The sequence below is a fragment of the Stylophora pistillata genome, chromosome 4 (genome assembly GCF_964205215.1).
Source record: "Stylophora pistillata chromosome 4, jaStyPist1.2, whole genome shotgun sequence".
NCBI classification, from domain to species: domain Eukaryota; kingdom Metazoa; phylum Cnidaria; class Anthozoa; order Scleractinia; family Pocilloporidae; genus Stylophora; species Stylophora pistillata.
The window spans coordinates 43,838,256-43,855,951 of NC_142522.1; the positions used below are offsets into that span (position 1 = coordinate 43,838,256).

General features: G+C 39.7%; 1 protein-coding gene and 1 long non-coding RNA gene across 2 annotated transcripts in view; one reads left to right on the top strand and one right to left on the bottom strand.

Moving 5' to 3' along the window:
• Nucleotides 1-2,845: 2,845 nt before the first annotated feature.
• On the bottom strand, nt 2,846-3,679 carry LOC148733907 (uncharacterized). The gene has a single exon (XM_088758051.1). The coding sequence runs from the start codon at nt 3,677-3,679 to the stop codon at nt 2,846-2,848; it is 834 nt and encodes a 277-aa protein (XP_088614177.1).
• A 12,409-nt stretch (nt 3,680-16,088) lies between these two features.
• LOC148733908 (uncharacterized) overlaps nt 16,089-17,696 on the top strand; it is a 9,270-nt gene continuing 7,662 nt past the window's right edge. Inside the window, exon 1 of the long non-coding RNA XR_016000225.1 lies at nt 16,089-16,156. This is a non-coding gene — a long non-coding RNA (uncharacterized LOC148733908). The remainder of the gene's footprint in view (nt 16,157-17,696) is intronic.

Sequence of the window (17,696 nt, forward strand, 5' to 3'; positions counted from 1 at the left end):
CAATGGGTGTATAAGAGTGGCTATGAGTCGGAATGGTATGATCATACATGGGACCAAAGTGATGAAGAAGAAAGTTCGATTTCATCCAATGAGACAAGTGGTGTATCTCACTGAAATTCATCCCTACATAAAAGTCAAAGAGAAGATGAATACAATCAGACAGTTCCTGGATACTCCGCTTAAACACAAAATAAAAGCGGTAAAAGAGAGGCAACATAGCAAGTACCTATATACAAGCACGTTTTACACAAAACCTCGACATCTATATGTGATAAAGCGATTGGAAGAATTACAAGGAGCATAATCCAAAGACTTGCTTTACATGTGACGAAACATGACTAAAACGTGGAAACGTTGCCACGGTCGCTACGCGACCGCATTCCGGACGCGGGCGCAGTGGCAGGAAAGGGGAAGAGAAGGAAAGAGTGTAGATAGAATGATCACTGTAATAAACTGTTTTAAACTGTCACATTTGTTAGTGGTAATGTCTTACCGCGAGTATATATGAGTCCCAAGAACTGAGTAAAGTTGAGGAATGAAATGATTAGAACGAGTGAATAAATGTGGAGAATAAATTATAGTACTTGAAGAAAGAGGAGGAGGAGAAATGAGGAGGAGGAATGAGGAGGAGGAAAGAGGAGGAATGAGGAGGAGGAAGAGGAGGAAAGAGGAAGAGGAATGAGGAGGAGGAATGAGGATGAGGAATGAGGAGGAGGAATGAGGAGGGGGAATGAGGAGGAGGAAGGAGGAGGAATATGAGGAGGAGGAGGAGGAATGAGGATGAGGAAAGAGGAGGAATGGGGAGGAAAGATGAGGAGGAATGAGGAGGAGTAGGAGGAAAGAGGAGGAAAAAGGAGGAATGGGGAGGAAAGAGGAGGAGTAGGAGGAAAGAGGAGGAAAGAGGAGGAGGAAAGAGGAGAAAGAGGAGAAAGAATGAGTAGGAGGAATGAGGAGGAGGAATGAGGAGGAGGAAAGAGGAGGAGGAATGAGAAGGAGGAAAGAGGAGGAAAGAGGAGGAATGGGGAGGAAAGAGGAGAAGGAGGAAAGAGGAGGAGGAATGAGGAGGAGGAAGAGGAGGAAAGAGGAGGAGGAATGAGGAGGAGGAAAGAGGAGGAATGGAGAGGAAAGAGGAAGAGGAGGAGGAAAGAGGAGGAATGGGGAGGAAAGAGGAAGAGGAGGACGAAAGAGGAGGAATGGGGAGGAAAGAGGAGGAGGAGGAAAGCCAAGAGAAGGAAAGAGTGTAGATAGAATGATCACTGTAATAAACTTTTTTAAACTGTCACATTTGTTAGTGGTAATGTGTTACCGCGAGTGTATATGAGTCCCAAGAACTGAGTAAAGTTGAGGAATAAAATGATTAGAACGAGTGAATAAATGTGGAGAAAGAGTGCAAATAGTTATGACATCTGTCAATTAAAGATGGACCAATGGAAATTGAGTATAGACTGTATAAAAGTGGTTTTAAGCAAGCCAAAGAGGCATCACTAACGAAAACATGCCTAAAGTAGAGACATATGTGGTTGTCATTGCAAAGGCTATTCTAAGTTCTGATGAACCGGTTTCATATTTAGTGAGGGATCGAGTCCACGGTCTTAAGTTTAGTACAGTAAAAGGGGGTATGTTCCCTAATCAAATTTGTGACTTCATTGAAGCAAACTTCCCGCAATTCGTGAGAGAGAAAGAGAGAAGAGAGATTGATTGGAGACATAACGTGAGCTGTACTCTTTCGCGTATGAAGTGTTTTTTGATAATGGAGAATATGGAAGGACCGTGATTCGCCCAGATCACCTATGGAAGTTTACTAAAGATAACAAGTAAGTCTGAGCGTTGAAGACAATTATCGCGGAAATATAAAATATGCTAATAAAATGTATGATTTCCCTCTCATGTAGAGTCTTCGAAAAGGAGAGAAAGCAGCGAGCAAAGAGAACTCGTCCCTATAAGCTAAAACAGAAAATCCCAGCACCGTCCTTTACTACCAGAAACGGCTGTAGACCACATGTCTCAAAAGACAGGTCCATTGAACACACTGGTAGAATCGAACACAGAGGTGTCGCAGGTAACACCCAGAGAGTTTGATGTAATAGAAGTTTCTAATAACGGACAAGCAGATGATGTATATTTCTAAACTTAGTATGGTCATAAATAAAATTCGACAAAAATCGTTTACAACATGATTTTATTTTGTCTTTGTTTCGCGTAAACATACACGCATACTATGCCCCTACTACAACGGTTACACAGTGTTCATTTCCTCCTCCTTTTCATCATCATCATCACTTTCATCCAATAACGGTTTGTTGATCAGACGATTCAATAGGAATTTTCTCCTGTCCACGGCAGCCTCTAATGCCTCCTCCCAATCCATACCGTCTTCATTCATCAATCGTCGAGCGGTATGCATGACTTGCCTATGTATTTTATCCTGTTTAATACGGTTATACCACTTAAGACGATGCAGGTATAACCTTCTCAACTTACGCCTAGCTAAAGGTAAGAGCGATTTGTCATTCTCGGATGTCCCCTCTTTTTCCTGTTCTTCTTCTTGTTCAGCCAAAGTTGTTTTCATATCTTCTTTTATTTCCTGTTTCAATTCCGACCACGGATTCACACTGACATTGTCATCATCATCGTGACCGTCATCCTTGTGTTCATCCTCACCTTCATCATCATTGTCTTCATCATCTGTGTTCTCATGCTCTTCATCTTCTTCTAGCGGTTCGCCAAAGACATCTAGATCCTGAGAATTATCAGTCATGGTCACACACACGCACTATAAGTTTTCTCGATGTGTACTTGCTGGTGGTTGTTCCTAAATGATTTCTGACAAATGTGTAGGGCTGTTTTAAAGTTTCACTTTTCTAGGATACAATTGCATACATCCTTCATGTGCCAAAAGATGACTGAATACGCGGTAAGCATCCCTACTAGCAGGATGTAAATCCAGGGTGATATACCCATAGGGTCGTTGAATTGCCTCAGAATATACTCGCATAATATCTTGCCATTCCATGGGAAAGGCTTGTAACAATAAATTTTTGAAACCTAAATGATCGCCTGGGTTTTTGAAAGCAACCACGTGATGTGCATTTCTTGAAATACTTTTTGCATATTTGCCAGGTGGAAAAATATTTTGACACAAGTAAAGGACAGTAATGTTACGATGATGAGAATGTTTGGTGAAAAGGTCTAACACTTCTTTATCGTTTCCTCCTTCTGTCATAAGATCATCCATGATCAGTAATCCACCATCTTTAGGGAACCATTGCTTTAACTGTTCTTCATTGGGTAGGTTATCGTGAAATTTTATACCATGTTGATGCATCTCACGGTATCCATCTTGCCAAACAACGTAACAGTAGTGAATGACGGCAGGGCGTGACGCAAACAATTCATCCAAATGTTGTAGCAGTAACGATTTGGTGAAGCAAGTTTTACCGCATCCCGAAGGTCCCACGATTAATATGCTACTGGGTGATTTGAATTTGAATCCCTCACGCCACCTTTGTGATAGATCGAACGACTGAGTCGGGTCTGTAGTTACGGGTGGAATATCCACAGTGGAAGGGACCCATTGATTTGCATTGACCCTTGAGTTCACCCATGAGTTTTTCTCGTGACGCTCTTTGTTATCCGAACGCGTGAATGCTCTATTGCAGTAGCGGCAAAGGTGTGGCATTATCCGATCAGAAGTTAATCAAGGTAACACGACTCCCATTTCGTGTCACAGCGATACTAAAAAAAAAAGTAAGATTCTCTCCTTTTTATGTATTATTGTCTCACCACTTTCTCTAGCCTATCACCGCCTCATACACCACCTCTTCACCCGTGTGTAAGATATCTTTGTTTTCGCTAGATTTTGAGAATGTGTCTAACTTGGCACCGAGTTGATCGTATTTTTTCTGTAACTCAACCAATTTAGTTTTCACCCGTGTCTGGTGAGATATCTTGGGTGTCTTTTCTTTCCTGCCTTCCAGTACTTGTCGCTCACTTTGTCGCTTTTGTAGCAAGGATTGATATTGTTCTTTGTGTGCGGTAAGATTCTTTTCAATCTCTTGAATCGCTTGATCTAAGACTGTACATTCTACTTGATGGTATGCTTCATTGACACGTTTCTGAGCTTCAGGACTTTGCATCTTAGGGTAACGTTTCATTGATTTCAATCGTTTGGGAATCGTTCCATTCTCAGCGTCTTTTTTTTATATTCCTTCAACACATTTTCCTGATACTTTACGCGAGCATGAACAGCATGCATTTTTTGACGATACGACCTTAGAACCGCGGAAAGATCCTGAGTACTCGCCATCGTGCGCACTCTGCGTGAGCAGGTAAGAAATGATTGTGGAGGTGGAAACTTCGAGTTTTATCATATTGTTTACAACCTTCTCCGTTATGTCTAACAAACTTCAAAAGAACGCGCACTTTAAAATATTAAATATAATAATTCAAAGTGCCCGCTCATATAGAACTAAATGTTTATTTTTCTTATATACGAAACGGAACTGTCCATCTCGGTCATGTGGGATCGCATATTTTCTATTCTTCCTCCTCCTCTTTCCTCCTCTTCCTCCTCCTCATTCCTCCTCCTCTTTCCTCCTCCTCCTCTTCCTCCTCCTCATTCCTCCTCCTCCTCATTCCTCCTCCTTATTCCTCCTCCTCCTCCTCCTCCTCCTCCCCATTCCTCCTCTTTCCTCCTCCTCTTTCCTCAAGTTCTATAATTTATTCTCCACATTTATTCATTCGTTCTAATCATTTAATTCCTCAACTTTACTCAGCTCTTGGGACTCATATATACTCGCGGTAAGACATTACCACTAACAAATGTGACAGTTTAAAACAGTTTATTACAATGATCATTCTATCTACACTCTTTCCTTCTCTTCCCCTTTCCTGCTACTGCGCGCGCGTCCGGAATGCGGTCGCGTAGCGACCGTGGCAACGTTTCCACGTTTTAGTCATGTTTCGTCACATGTAAAGCAAGTCTTTGGATTATGCTCCTTGTAATTCTTCCAATCGCTTTATCACATATAGATGTCGAGGTTTTGTGTAAAACGTGCTTGTATATAGGTACTTGCTATGTTGCCTCTCTTTTACCGCTTTTATTTTGTGTTTAAGCGGAGTATCCAGGAACTGTCTGATTGTATTCATCTTCTCTTTGACTTCTATGTAGGGATGAATTTCAGTGAGATACACCACTTGTCTCATTGGATGAAATCGAACTTTCTTCTTCATCACTTTGGTCCCATGTATGATCATACCATTCCGACTCATAGCCACTCTTATACACCCATTGCTAGATTTCCATTGGTCTATCATTGATTGACACACGTCATGACTCGGTAACAATTTGGACAGACAGGTCATTGACTTTGATCCGAAAACATGTAAGGATGCTATGACTTGATTAAAATTTGATGGACAGATAATCATGAGACAGTTACAACGCCTGCTGACATTTCGTATTTTCCCCCGGTTTGTCTGCTCTGTGGTTCATTTTTCCCCGAGAAATGGAAATGTTAATGAGCATGGTGCTGCGTTTTTGAATACCCTTTTCGTTCGATTTTTTTCTGATAATCTTTTTAAACGGGAGATTTAATTATTCTCTTAGAATCATTGCCATTGAATTGCGTCGATGTATCGTTGTTATTTTCCTCACTTGCGGAATTTTGTATAGAATTTAAAACACTTTCGTCACTGCTAGTGATCACACTCGCGCGTTACAGTTTATTTTTAATTAAGATTTGAACTCAGTAAACATTTTTATTGAGATAAAAGCTATCGCATGTTTTGACCTCAAACGGACCATTGGTCACTTTCAGAGAATTCTGAATACTCATGTGATCACCATCCGAACTATTTTCATTTTATTGGAGTAGGATGAATTATTCACATCCCATCATAGGGTTTAGGCGGAAACAAGCCTCTTTTATTCTCGAATTTTTTACACGATACGAATGCTAACGACATCTTGAAATCACTTTCACCATTGGAAGTATGAGTCACCATCTTGCATTCTATTGTTTCCATTGTTTGTTATGCTTGACTGTTTGGGTTTTTATTTTGATTTTGATATGGGAATAAGTGGGTTAGGGAACTGGGCTTAGGGTGAGAGTTAGGGGTGTGAGTGTCAGCAATAACCCAGGTTCGAATCCTGGTCACGACAATTTTTTTCTTTTTATTCTAAACTGAACGTTTTATTGAATATTCATTTTATCTCGAAATCATTTTCCTAAGGGAGGATTAAACACCATCTTAGGTTTCATTATTTTTATTGGTTTTTCCTTGGATTCTCTAATAACCTTATCAAAATTATGAGGTTTCATATAAGCTCGAATATGACGCGTCATTCTCCTTAAAGAATCCTCACCCGCGTATGAAATAGTATCTAAGATTCTTTCTATCTCCTAAACGGCTACTTTAGGATTGACAGCAATATAATGTTGTCTTTCGACCATATTTGTCATCACAAGGTATGACCAGTTCACTGAAAATTCACGTGTCCGCAAGAAAAAAATGATATTTAGTCTGAAAGTTCTGCCTCTTCATCCCAATCGTGACTGTCAAATATGTATTCCACGTAATTATAAATGGACTTCATGATTTCGTTCCTGTGTAATTGATATGTTTCATCATTTTTAAATTGTTCGTTTGGATATGTCTCCGATTCTCTAATCACTTTATCGAAATTATGAGGTTTCATATAAGCTGGAGCATGCCGCATCATTCTCCTCAAAGAATCCTCATCCGCATGCGAAATAATATCCAAGATGCTTTCTATCTCCACAACGGCTACTTTTGGATTGTCCACAATGTAATGTTGTCTATCGACCCTATTCATGGCCATCCTTTGCTTCTGAAACTTCACGCGCGTATACTAGTTTTGTATATTCCAACACGGCTTTAAATATCTGGTTCCTCTTTTCAACTAGTTCACCCGTTTCGTAGTCCGAACAAGGTCCTTCTGGATCTTGGTAGTACAATTCTCCTCTTTTTATAATTCGCTCTAATGCGTCGGTGTCTGCAAATCTAGCAATGCTTTTCAATAAATCGTTCATGTAACTGAGACCGAGATCGGGAGAAATCATCTCTCTCTCTCTTGGATTTTGAATGTAAGAAAAAAAATTATACGAGAACACTGCTCTTATTTGACACCGTCTACATTGCTTTCAACTTAGGTATGACCTTCTATTGGATTTGACCATGCGTTGACTTCTCTGACCGTCTCGTCAAATAATTTATCAGATCTTCTTCTGGTTACAGCACTGAGTACAATACTTCTGATGACGAGCCAGATCGCTGATTGACACCTGTCAGCTCTATATTAAAAGATCTTCTTAGCACATTTAAGCGAAGAGATTGAACAGAATCCCCAGTGGGGCGGGACCGTGCTAGATGAATTATTTGCCGTCGTCAAAGAAAAAGCTACCACGCAAGATCTTTGTAAAATACGCAGACAAGTGTCAAGATACATTGACGAGATTGAAAGTTATGATTCACAAGTGGGAGAACATTCTACTTTGCATCAATTGTACAAAGACATGATGACCGCTTTTCTAGCATATGTTACCTATTTACAAGTCAAATATCGTGCAGAGTGAACAAAAATAAACATGGTTAATCCCTTCGCCATCTTGGATTCTTTTGTACCCTTTGTTTCCGACGCCATCTTGGATTTCTTTGTACTTTTTATTGTACCGTTACTTTTTAAATCACGAACCCTAACCCTAAAACCCCTCGTACACCTACGCTAGGTGAATATATTAACCCTAAAACCCCTCGTACACCTACGCTATATGAATATATTAACCCTAAACCCTAAAAAACACCTCGTACACCTACGCTACATGAATAAATTAACCTCGACCGAGATACTCGGTCCCAGACCCTCCGGTTTCCGGCAAACAGGCCCCCTAAACTACTAATCCATATATCTTATAAGACTTTTTGTTGTGTATTATCGCTGAGTATCTTTAGGAGTTGTGCCGTATTTTGAGGAGCCCGTAGGGCGAGCCAAAATACAAATAACGAGTAAAAATACTCAGCGATACTACCCAACAAAACGTCTAATAAGTTATATATTATCCAACACGCCAAAGTGTTATTTCAGTGCGGGCGAATTTCGCGGATATATATTTAAGGGGAGTGTGTGACAGAAGAATGCGAAGCGGAACGGAATTGGCGCGTTTTCGTGTTGCTGTTTCCATTTTCTTCAATAAATGAAGAAATCTCCGGGTCGTCTAGCTGTTTTTCTTTGTTAGATTCATCTAATACACTTGGATGTATATTTTCCAGCCATTCTGACTCTACGTCGTCGGAAATATGATTCAAATTTTCCGCCATTTTTTTTCTCGTAACTACAGTTCAACTCTTCGCTTGCGCGATGCGAGAAAATTTCAAGTTTAACCGGTACTCTAGAGTACAAATACCGCGTGATATTTGTACTCTTCTATGGAGCTATTTGTACTCTACGAAGTGTAGTTGGATAAGAAATATATCTTATTAACCAAGCGCGAGGGCCGTACTGGGGGAGTATCGGCCAGAGGTCTTGACAGTACGGACCGGGCGCAGCGAGGTCCGTACAAAAAAGACCGAGGGCCGATATTCTTCCAGTACGGTCCCGAGCAAGCTTGGTTAATAAGAGATCTATTATACAACTGAAGTTCAAAAGGGACACAAGTGTGGTATCATTCGGGACCACTCGGGACAGCGCCCCGTCCAATACTGAGAGAATATTGACCGGCAATAGAGCATTTTGATTGGTTGATTTTAGTTATTGGCCCTCTGACTGCCCGAGTCGTGTAATAACCATGTTTATTATCCAACTATGTGTGGGAAAGGGTTTGTAAGATCAATTCGTATCAATTTCGATATCATCAACTCTTTATGGATTATAATTTTATTTTGATTTGCCTCCCCACTACCTTACATCCTTTGTGTTATGGAACAATGAATAGTTTCTTTGCTAAGGCTTTCTCAAGAATCATTCTCTGTAGATCTTACGAGTAATGTGTATCTCTAAGGGGAAGTCCACCGTTCGAGGGTCCCAGAACTGAATTACCGGAAAAACTTGTTCGAGGACAATTGCTTGTATTTGAACTACTTTGAATTTCACCCGTGACTGATCAATTCAATTTTAAGCACGTAGATTATGACGAAGTTGCTCAGATTGTCAAGTCAATGCCAGCTAATAAGTCCTCTGGGATAGACAACATTCCGGTGCGTGTAATCAAAGATAGCCTTTGTGCTATTCTCTCGGTGATTACATCGTCAATTAACGTCTCTTTCTCTCGTGGAAAATATCCTCGATCTTGGAAATTAGCTGTCATTTTGCCTCTTCCGAAAGAAGGTAATCACGAAGAACCTAACAATAATAGTTCTATCTCTCTGCTGCCCATTCTTTCCAAAGTATGCAAAAGGGCCGCGCTTAATCAAATTATGCCGTTCCTTGTGTCAAACGAAAGGTTATCTCTCGGTAAAGTGGAAATAAGAAACTGTACTCTACGGAAACCTCCTTAATACGAACAACTGATGCTATCTTAAGTGCGATTGATGAGAAAAAAATTACCGCTTTTGTCTTACTTGATATGAGCAAGGCTTTCGACACGATAAATCATGGAATTTTGCTCAACAAACTGCTGGATATTGCAATCTCGCCATCCTGTTTTGCCTGGTTCACCAGCTATCTCACTGACAGACGACAAGTAGTGCGCATAAATTCTGCGTTGTCTGATCCTCTACCCGTTGTATCAGGCGTGCCACAAGGAAGCGTCCTCGGACCTATTTTGTTTAATATCTATGTAAATGATTTGCCCCTCGTCCCCCGGTCCTGTCTTTCTTAAAGTTACGTCGATGACACAAAACTTTACATTTCTTTCCCAGTCCAAGACTGGGCTCAGGCTGTTGCTGATCTTAACGCTGATCTTCTACAGATTCGAAACTGGTGCTTCGCAAATCGTCTTCTCTTGAATCCTGATAAAGCTAAGCTTATTATTTATGGAAGTCGACAAGATTTAAATAATACCGCGGTTATTCGTCTCTCCCTTTTAGGAAAGGAACTAATACCGGTGCACGTCGTTAAAGACCTAGGCGTGACTCTTGACTCGAGCCTTACCTTTCACGAGCATATTGTTAAAACAGTCTCTCCTTGCTTCTCAAGTTTAGCTCAAATTAATCGTGTTAAGCACGTGTTTGACACATGGACCTTATTGATAATAAAGAACACTTTAGTGTTTAGTAAGTTATTCTATTGTTCCTCCGTCTGGTCCAATGCAGCGGACACTAACCTTTTCAAACTACAAGCGGTCCAGAATTTTGCAGCCCGGATCATCTGTGGTCTCAGAAAATTTGACCATGTGACTCCGCTCCTGAGAGAACTGCACTGGCTACCTATTAAATCTCAGCTATATCTCCGTGACACCGTACTTGCTTTTAAATGTATGACCGGCTCTGCTCCTGCTTATCTCTCCTCGAAGTATCTAACACATGGTGAAATAAGTGGTCGCGCGACCAGAAGTTCCCAACTTCTGCATATACCCCAAAATAGTACTAAATCTGGACAAAGGACTTCCTTTTATCGTATGGTAAGTCTATGGAACAGTTTAGATAATACCCTCAAACTCTGTAATTCTTCTCGTGATTTTAAGCGTACACTTAGAGCCAAATTACTTGCTGCTTTCCTTTTTCATCGCTCTTAGTTGTAACTTTGGCGAACATTTATCAGCATTTTAGCTTCCTTAATTTTTCTATTATACTTTTTACAACAGTAATTTTGTAATTTTTAGATCAATGTCACCGAAAAACCCTCTTTAGGGAGTGTCAATAAAGTTTGTATTGTATTGTATTGTATTTGAAAAGAATACTTCTGTTATATTATAACGAATGATGTAAGCTAGGTCCAAAGGGGTAATTATTAGCCTGTGTACAGCCGCCCCATCCGCTCAAAAAAATCGGGGAGGGGATGGGGCGGCTGTACACAGGCTAGGTAATTATGTCAGAGTATTTCTTAAATACAACTTACGTGTAAATCACAGGAAAACTGTAAAACTGAAACCTCCAATGACGTAGTTCTCTGTATTCAGAACTGAGTCACGGTGCTGCGGATCGTTTTCAGCAAGCACGGATTAAAGCAAAGCTCACCTGAACTTTGCCAGTAACAACATAGAAATGATCAATGATGTTATGAATCATGGCCTATCCAATGTTAATACATGGCTTACTGCAAAAAAATTGACTCTAAATTCATCTAAAACTGAATTCATGTTAATTGGATCGCGGCAAAGAATAGGTACTTACGATACTTCCCCTAAACTAATCAATCATAGGTGGTGACATAATTAAACAAGTTAGCTCGGTTAAATCTCTAGGTGTGCATGGAGACGAAAACCTTTCATGGAATATGCACATTGAAAAAATAGCAAAGAAAATTGCATCGGGCATTGGAGCAATTAAACGTTGTAGGCCTTTTGTTAACCAAACCAAGCTGGAGTCCGTTTTCAATGCCTTAGTTCAAACGTACTTTAATTACTGCAGCGAGGTCTGGGGGCATTGTATCAAAGGTCTTTCGAATAAGCTCCAAAAGTTGCAAAACCGGGCTGCCTCTACTCTGGCCTTCTCCAGTTATGACACAAACGCTGATCCTGTTTTTGAGCAACTTAACTGGAGACGGTTAGATACTCAGCGACAAATACAAGTGGCCACCATGGTCTATAAATCTATACATGGTCTTGCGCCCGACTATCTTGGTTCTCTTTTCACTAAATATGATCCTCCTTATAATCTAAGGAACTCTGGAAACAAACTAGCTGTTCCGTTGCCCCGCACCAATTTCCTGAAAAATAGCTTTAGCTATAAGGGTGCGGTTATCTGGAAAAGCTTGTCCCCTGAATTGCGGCAAGCAAAATCACTTCAATCTTTTCGAAATGGTTGTCGCGATTTCTTTGTCTGAACACGGCATCTATGTAAAGCAGGATTTCTTTATTGTTTCTATTTTACTTTTAAATTTTAGATCATGTTTGTATAGATTAAAGTAGAATGAAATTGTAATAATAGATTGCAATAATATTATTTTATCTGATAGATTTACCGTGTCTAAATTAAAAAAAGGTTTAAGTTCTAACTAGCCTTTCCGATTGCCGTCTTAAATAACGACTTCTTGCCGCCAAGTGCATTGCGTATAAACGCTCTTCAGAATTACTATATCCCATGCGTGGCCTTGGTTGTAAATAGGTTTGCCCTTTATAAAGAAAAGTACCAAGACTAGAAACTTATAGATTATTTTCTGTTCACTCAGTTCGTTGAACGAAGTTTGCCAGATGATCAGTTATAGTTTCAATCATTGTATGTATAAATAAAGGCCTCCTGTGGTTTAATGCTACGCAGCTAATTAAATCTGATTTAAAGTAAAATTAGAAAGATTTCTTTAAGAGGAAGTGGATAATTCAGTTCCCCAATTTACTAAGTGTATGATGATAGGAAAAAATAGCTTGTTTACTCGAGGCTTAATGCAACGTTCATGTGACTTTTACTAGGACCGGGCTGAAGGGCAAGAGATTATTGTTTGTTATCTTTTGCTGAAGGGTGAATAAGTGTGTGATGCAAATATGGTCTTGTAGGTGTGATTGTTGTTAAGTTGTTATCATCTTAGGAGTTTTTTTGCTGTCGAGTTAGAAATGCGGTAAACAGTGGTAATTGAAATAGTACTGTGGTGCAAATATCGCCAATGTATTGTATTATTAATATAAAGAATATTGTAGCGTTACTTGATATTCTCTGGCTGAAATACATGCCGTGGCTTCTTGATTTTGACATAAGAAGAGGAAGAAGAAAGAAAGTTTAATTCCACCATCATCGCAGCTAATCTGAATTACAATGTGGTTACAATCGTACAACAATAAAAATTACAAAAGTTGATGAAAGAGGGACTGGGTTACAATGGGTTTTATAAAATTACAGATAAGTTTATGCTTATACAAGTTGAATAGGCGTATATATAGTCTAAAAGTCTAATAATTATTAAAAGCTAGGCTAGTACTTAGGAAAAAACTACGACGTAATCTTTCTGTCCTGCATTTAGGCAATATATATTTGCCAGAGCGTCTCGTTTGATAGCGATGCATGTGCCGACTTGTCATTGGGAGATGTTTAACAAGAGGACCTCCTCTTGAGATCTTTTCGAGCGTCTTAAGACAAAGTTCACTACGTCTTCCGTCTAATGTTCTTACGTTTAAAAACTGAAGAGCTTCTAAGTAAGAAAACCCTGGGACTATAATTTTAAGAGCACGTTTCTGTATACGTTCTAATTCCTGTGAGAGGTAGGAGGGTAGGGCGTGGTGCCATACTACACACGGTGCCATACTACACACGGTGCCATACTACACACGGTGACATACTACACACGGTGCCATACTACACACGGTGCCATACTACACACGGTGCCATACTACACACGGTGCCATACTACACACGGTGCCATACTACACACGGTGCCATACTACACACGGTGCCATACTACACACGGTGCCATACTACACACGGTGACATACTACACACGGTGCCATACTACACACGGTGCCATACTACACACGGTGCCATACTACACACGGTGCCATACTACACACGGTGACATACTACACACGGTGCCATACTACACACGGTGCCATACTACACACGGTGCCATACTACACACGGTGCTATATATACTACACAGCAATATTCTAGTAGAGATCTTATCAAAACAGTATAGATAGTAATTAGATCATTAATCTCAACGCCCCCCCTCGACGGAGTACTCGGAGTATGGGAAGGCGTTTAGAGGCCTTGGTGACTATATATTCAATATCTTTGTTCCATTTTAAATTATTCTGAATCACCAAACCAAATACTTTATGTGAAGATACAAGCTCTAATCGTTGATCGTCGATGTTCAAATGAGGGAATTCTATGGGGTCCTTTAAGAAACATATCCGCATTTTTTTGCACTTTTTTGCGCTGAGTTTCATCCAGTTACTAGAGCTCCAAGAGGCGACGGTATTGAGACTGGTTTGGATGGTTGAGTTGCTGTTCCTTACAAGTCCTTCGGACAACGTTACGTCATCAACATACTTCCAAACACAGGATTCGGGATCTGAAATATTCAAGTCGTTGATCATTACCAGAAACAATATTGGACCAAGATTTGTTCCCTGGGGAACGCCGGCAGATATTGGAAGGCAGTCAGAAACGGAGCCAGCTAACTTAACGCGTTGTCGGCGGTTAGACAGAAAGCTTATAATCCACGGTATATCCAAGATGTTCGAACGCCTAAGTCCAGAAGTTTTTCAATTAGTACACTATACCCAATACGATCGAAAGCTTTAGAGAAGTCAAGAAAGCAAAGGCGGAGATGTCGTCCAGGTGTATCGGGATACGTTAACCATGTGGGAATCATGTCAAGTAAACAATACGTTGTCGAAGTTCCCTTCAGACATCCAAACTGATATGGATCGAATTTGTCCTTCACATCGTCAATTAACCATGTGACTACGAAATCCTCAAGAACTTTAGACAAACAGGAAGTCAACGAGATAGGTCTGAAATCGCCCTCATCCATAAGTACTTGTATTTTTGGGATGGGTATTAAATTGGATTCTTTTCAGACTACCGGGACAATGCCTCACCGGAATGATATATTGAAAATAGTGGTAATAGGTTCAGTCATTTCATATGCGAATTCTTTAACAATGTGACGCTTTACGTTGTCTGGACCGTGAGCCTTTCAAGGTTTCATGGCAAGCAACTTCTTAAAGACTTCATGGGGCTGCACAGTTAAGACACCTGCCTCAGCAGGAAGAAAAGCTGGTTGCATATTACTGTCAAGTGGAGGGATGTCCGCATTTTCTTTTGTAAAGTTAATGTTATATCGAATGAAAAAATATTAAAATAGATGAATTAATTACTTCAGACTTGTACATTTTTTGGCCTATTTCAAAATCCTTAGGATCGATTTTTCGGCATATTAACATTAAAGAACTTCCCTGGTCTAACTGTAAAACTGATCTTAAACCTCTCGGGAGTTCCTACATGTAAATTATTTGGACATCTTTGACTGTGTAATTAGAAAAAAAAAGTAAGAAAAAAAAAAAAACAGGAAATATTCTGCGATCATTGTGAGCTCAGATTTGGTCCTAGAGTTATCCAAAGTGCTTCGGCGTCCTTTAAATGAGTCATTTAAAGCAAATATCTGAGTTGACCGCGTGAAAATCGAAAAAAGTCACACTTGGTTGAAAAATTGAAAACTTTCCTATTTTGCAACTGTAATACATTTTTTTTTCTCAAAACTGTTTCTGTGTTTTAGAGAATTCAGGAAAACTTAAACGAGCGCCGATAGCAGCAAAATGGCGGCAACAAAATGGCTGGCATTTGCCTCCTGACTGGAGGTGAATGAAGAGCCAAAAAGGAAGCAAACTCGTATCAATTTGATAACGGAGGCATCGAAGTAAAGTTAAAGTTTGAAATCAGAATATTTCATTTCAATTTGAGCTCACGTTAGGTTTTTGAAACTCAAAATCCAAATAACGCATTTCGTAGGAAACTTTCAGTTTACAATTTCCCCATGCGGTAGAACTCAGACTCTGTTCAGGTTAAGCTCATGATAAATGGAACTGTTATACATAAGACTTGCTATAAAAATCTGATCGGTCAATAGCATTCAATCAGTATACAATAGCGTGTGAAGTTGACATCATATTGCGTTCAGTTTGTCGAGTTCAAAATCCACATAGTTTCTAAGCTCCCCGTCTGTGTAAAGTTCCCAAACTTTTACAAACTCAAAGAGAAGTGTCTTCTCTGGCAAATTGTTAAAAAAAATGTTAAACTGGAAAACCAATTTTTGATTTGGTTTTCACACGATATCATGAATTATCAAACCTGGTGTCTGTGTTATCTTACTTAGTCTTTGGCTTCGGCAAATAACCCAGACCTAGGTTTTGTTAATTAATGACATCATGCTTGACCTTATAAACCTCCCATAAGTGTTTCGTATATATAACCCATCTACTATTGATTGATCTAAAAGCATCACATGACCAAATATTTCCCCAGCTTAAACTGTAGACATGTTTGCTTTGACATAATATCGTAGCAGAGAACACTGAAAAGTGAATATCCCACCAAACAAACGGTAAGCTATTCCTAACACTTTTGTTCCTGCGAGTTGCTAATTTGAAGGAAACTAAACAGAAAAAGCCTCCATTTGGCGCAAAAACATGCTGGTATATATATTTGTCCTCGACATTATCTATTCCTCGATGCTCCCATTGTCGTTTATATCAGGGCATAGTCTAATAAGACAACCTGTTCTCAAATCTGGAAATTCAAGCAAATCTTGGCATTCAGAACCGTGCTCGATCAGAAAACCAACAGAAAACAACTAACCTTGCATAGATAATGATGGCCATTTTGGTTGTTGTAACGATACCGGATTTTGATATTGTGCTATGACACTAACTTGCGTAACCAGTGACATGTTTATAATAGTAGTGTAATCGATACTTCTGATTACCTCACTCCTGTCGGGTGGTTATTAGAATATTTCATTGATTTACTGTATCACTTAGATTGTCTCGGGCCTGCAATAAAATAGCCGGAGTTGACGACCACTCGTGTCTCTCTCTTTATCGTTTCTCGTACGTCATAAAAACGTTACAGTTGTTATCCCTGGTTTCGTTTCAGACGCTCATATCTTTCCCGTTGCGAAGGTGATTATCAGGTAACACATTCCGTAAGAGAGCAGCAGGCGTTTGCTTTCTTTCATGTACTCGTACACATTTAAGGGAGCAGTGGGCGTCCGTTTTTCTTCACATTTAAGTTTTGAGAAAGTTCTACACTAGGGTCATTTGATGTGAAATCACTGTTCTATGCAAGCTTCACTTGTTACCAATTCAATATAGAGTTATTTTCAAAATACTCCTGCTAGTCTACAAAGGTCTGAATGGTTCAGCTCCTGCGGATATTTCTAAACTTTACATTATCGTACCAGTTCTCGTTTACTACGCTCTGCTTCACAAAGACTCTTGAGCATTCCAAGGACATCTCTGAGGACATATGGTGACAGAGCTTTTTCGGCTGCTGGCCCCAAACTGTGGAACGAGCTACCTTCATCACTCAGATCATCAAACACTTTGGCTGTTTTCATAAAAGGACTTGACGACTTATTTCTTTAAACTTGCCTTTAGTTAACAATTTATACCTTAATTTCCTTTTTAATCATTATGTAATCTCTTTTTTTTATTAACATTTTTTTTTAATCAAACGGTAGATATTGTAAAGCGCTGTGAAGAAGTAGTCGACTTAGCGCTATATAAATGTTTATTATTATTATTATTATTATTATTATTATTATCATTACTACAAGTATTCCACTTCAATTGGCACTACAATGTACTGAGGCTGCAATCCGAGAATCTACCGATTCACTGTCGCTGCCGACAGACGACATTATGGAATTACTTAACCTTTGCCTAACGTCAACTTATTTTCAGTACAACGATAAACACTGCAAACAGTTACACGGCACAGCAATGGGGTCTCCAGTTTCTGTTGTTGTAGCAGAAATTGTGATGCAGAACATCGAGGAACGCGCCCTTTCGACTTGCCCACAAACGATACCGCTTTAGTTACGCTACGTTGATGATACATTCACCGCCGTGCGACACGACGAA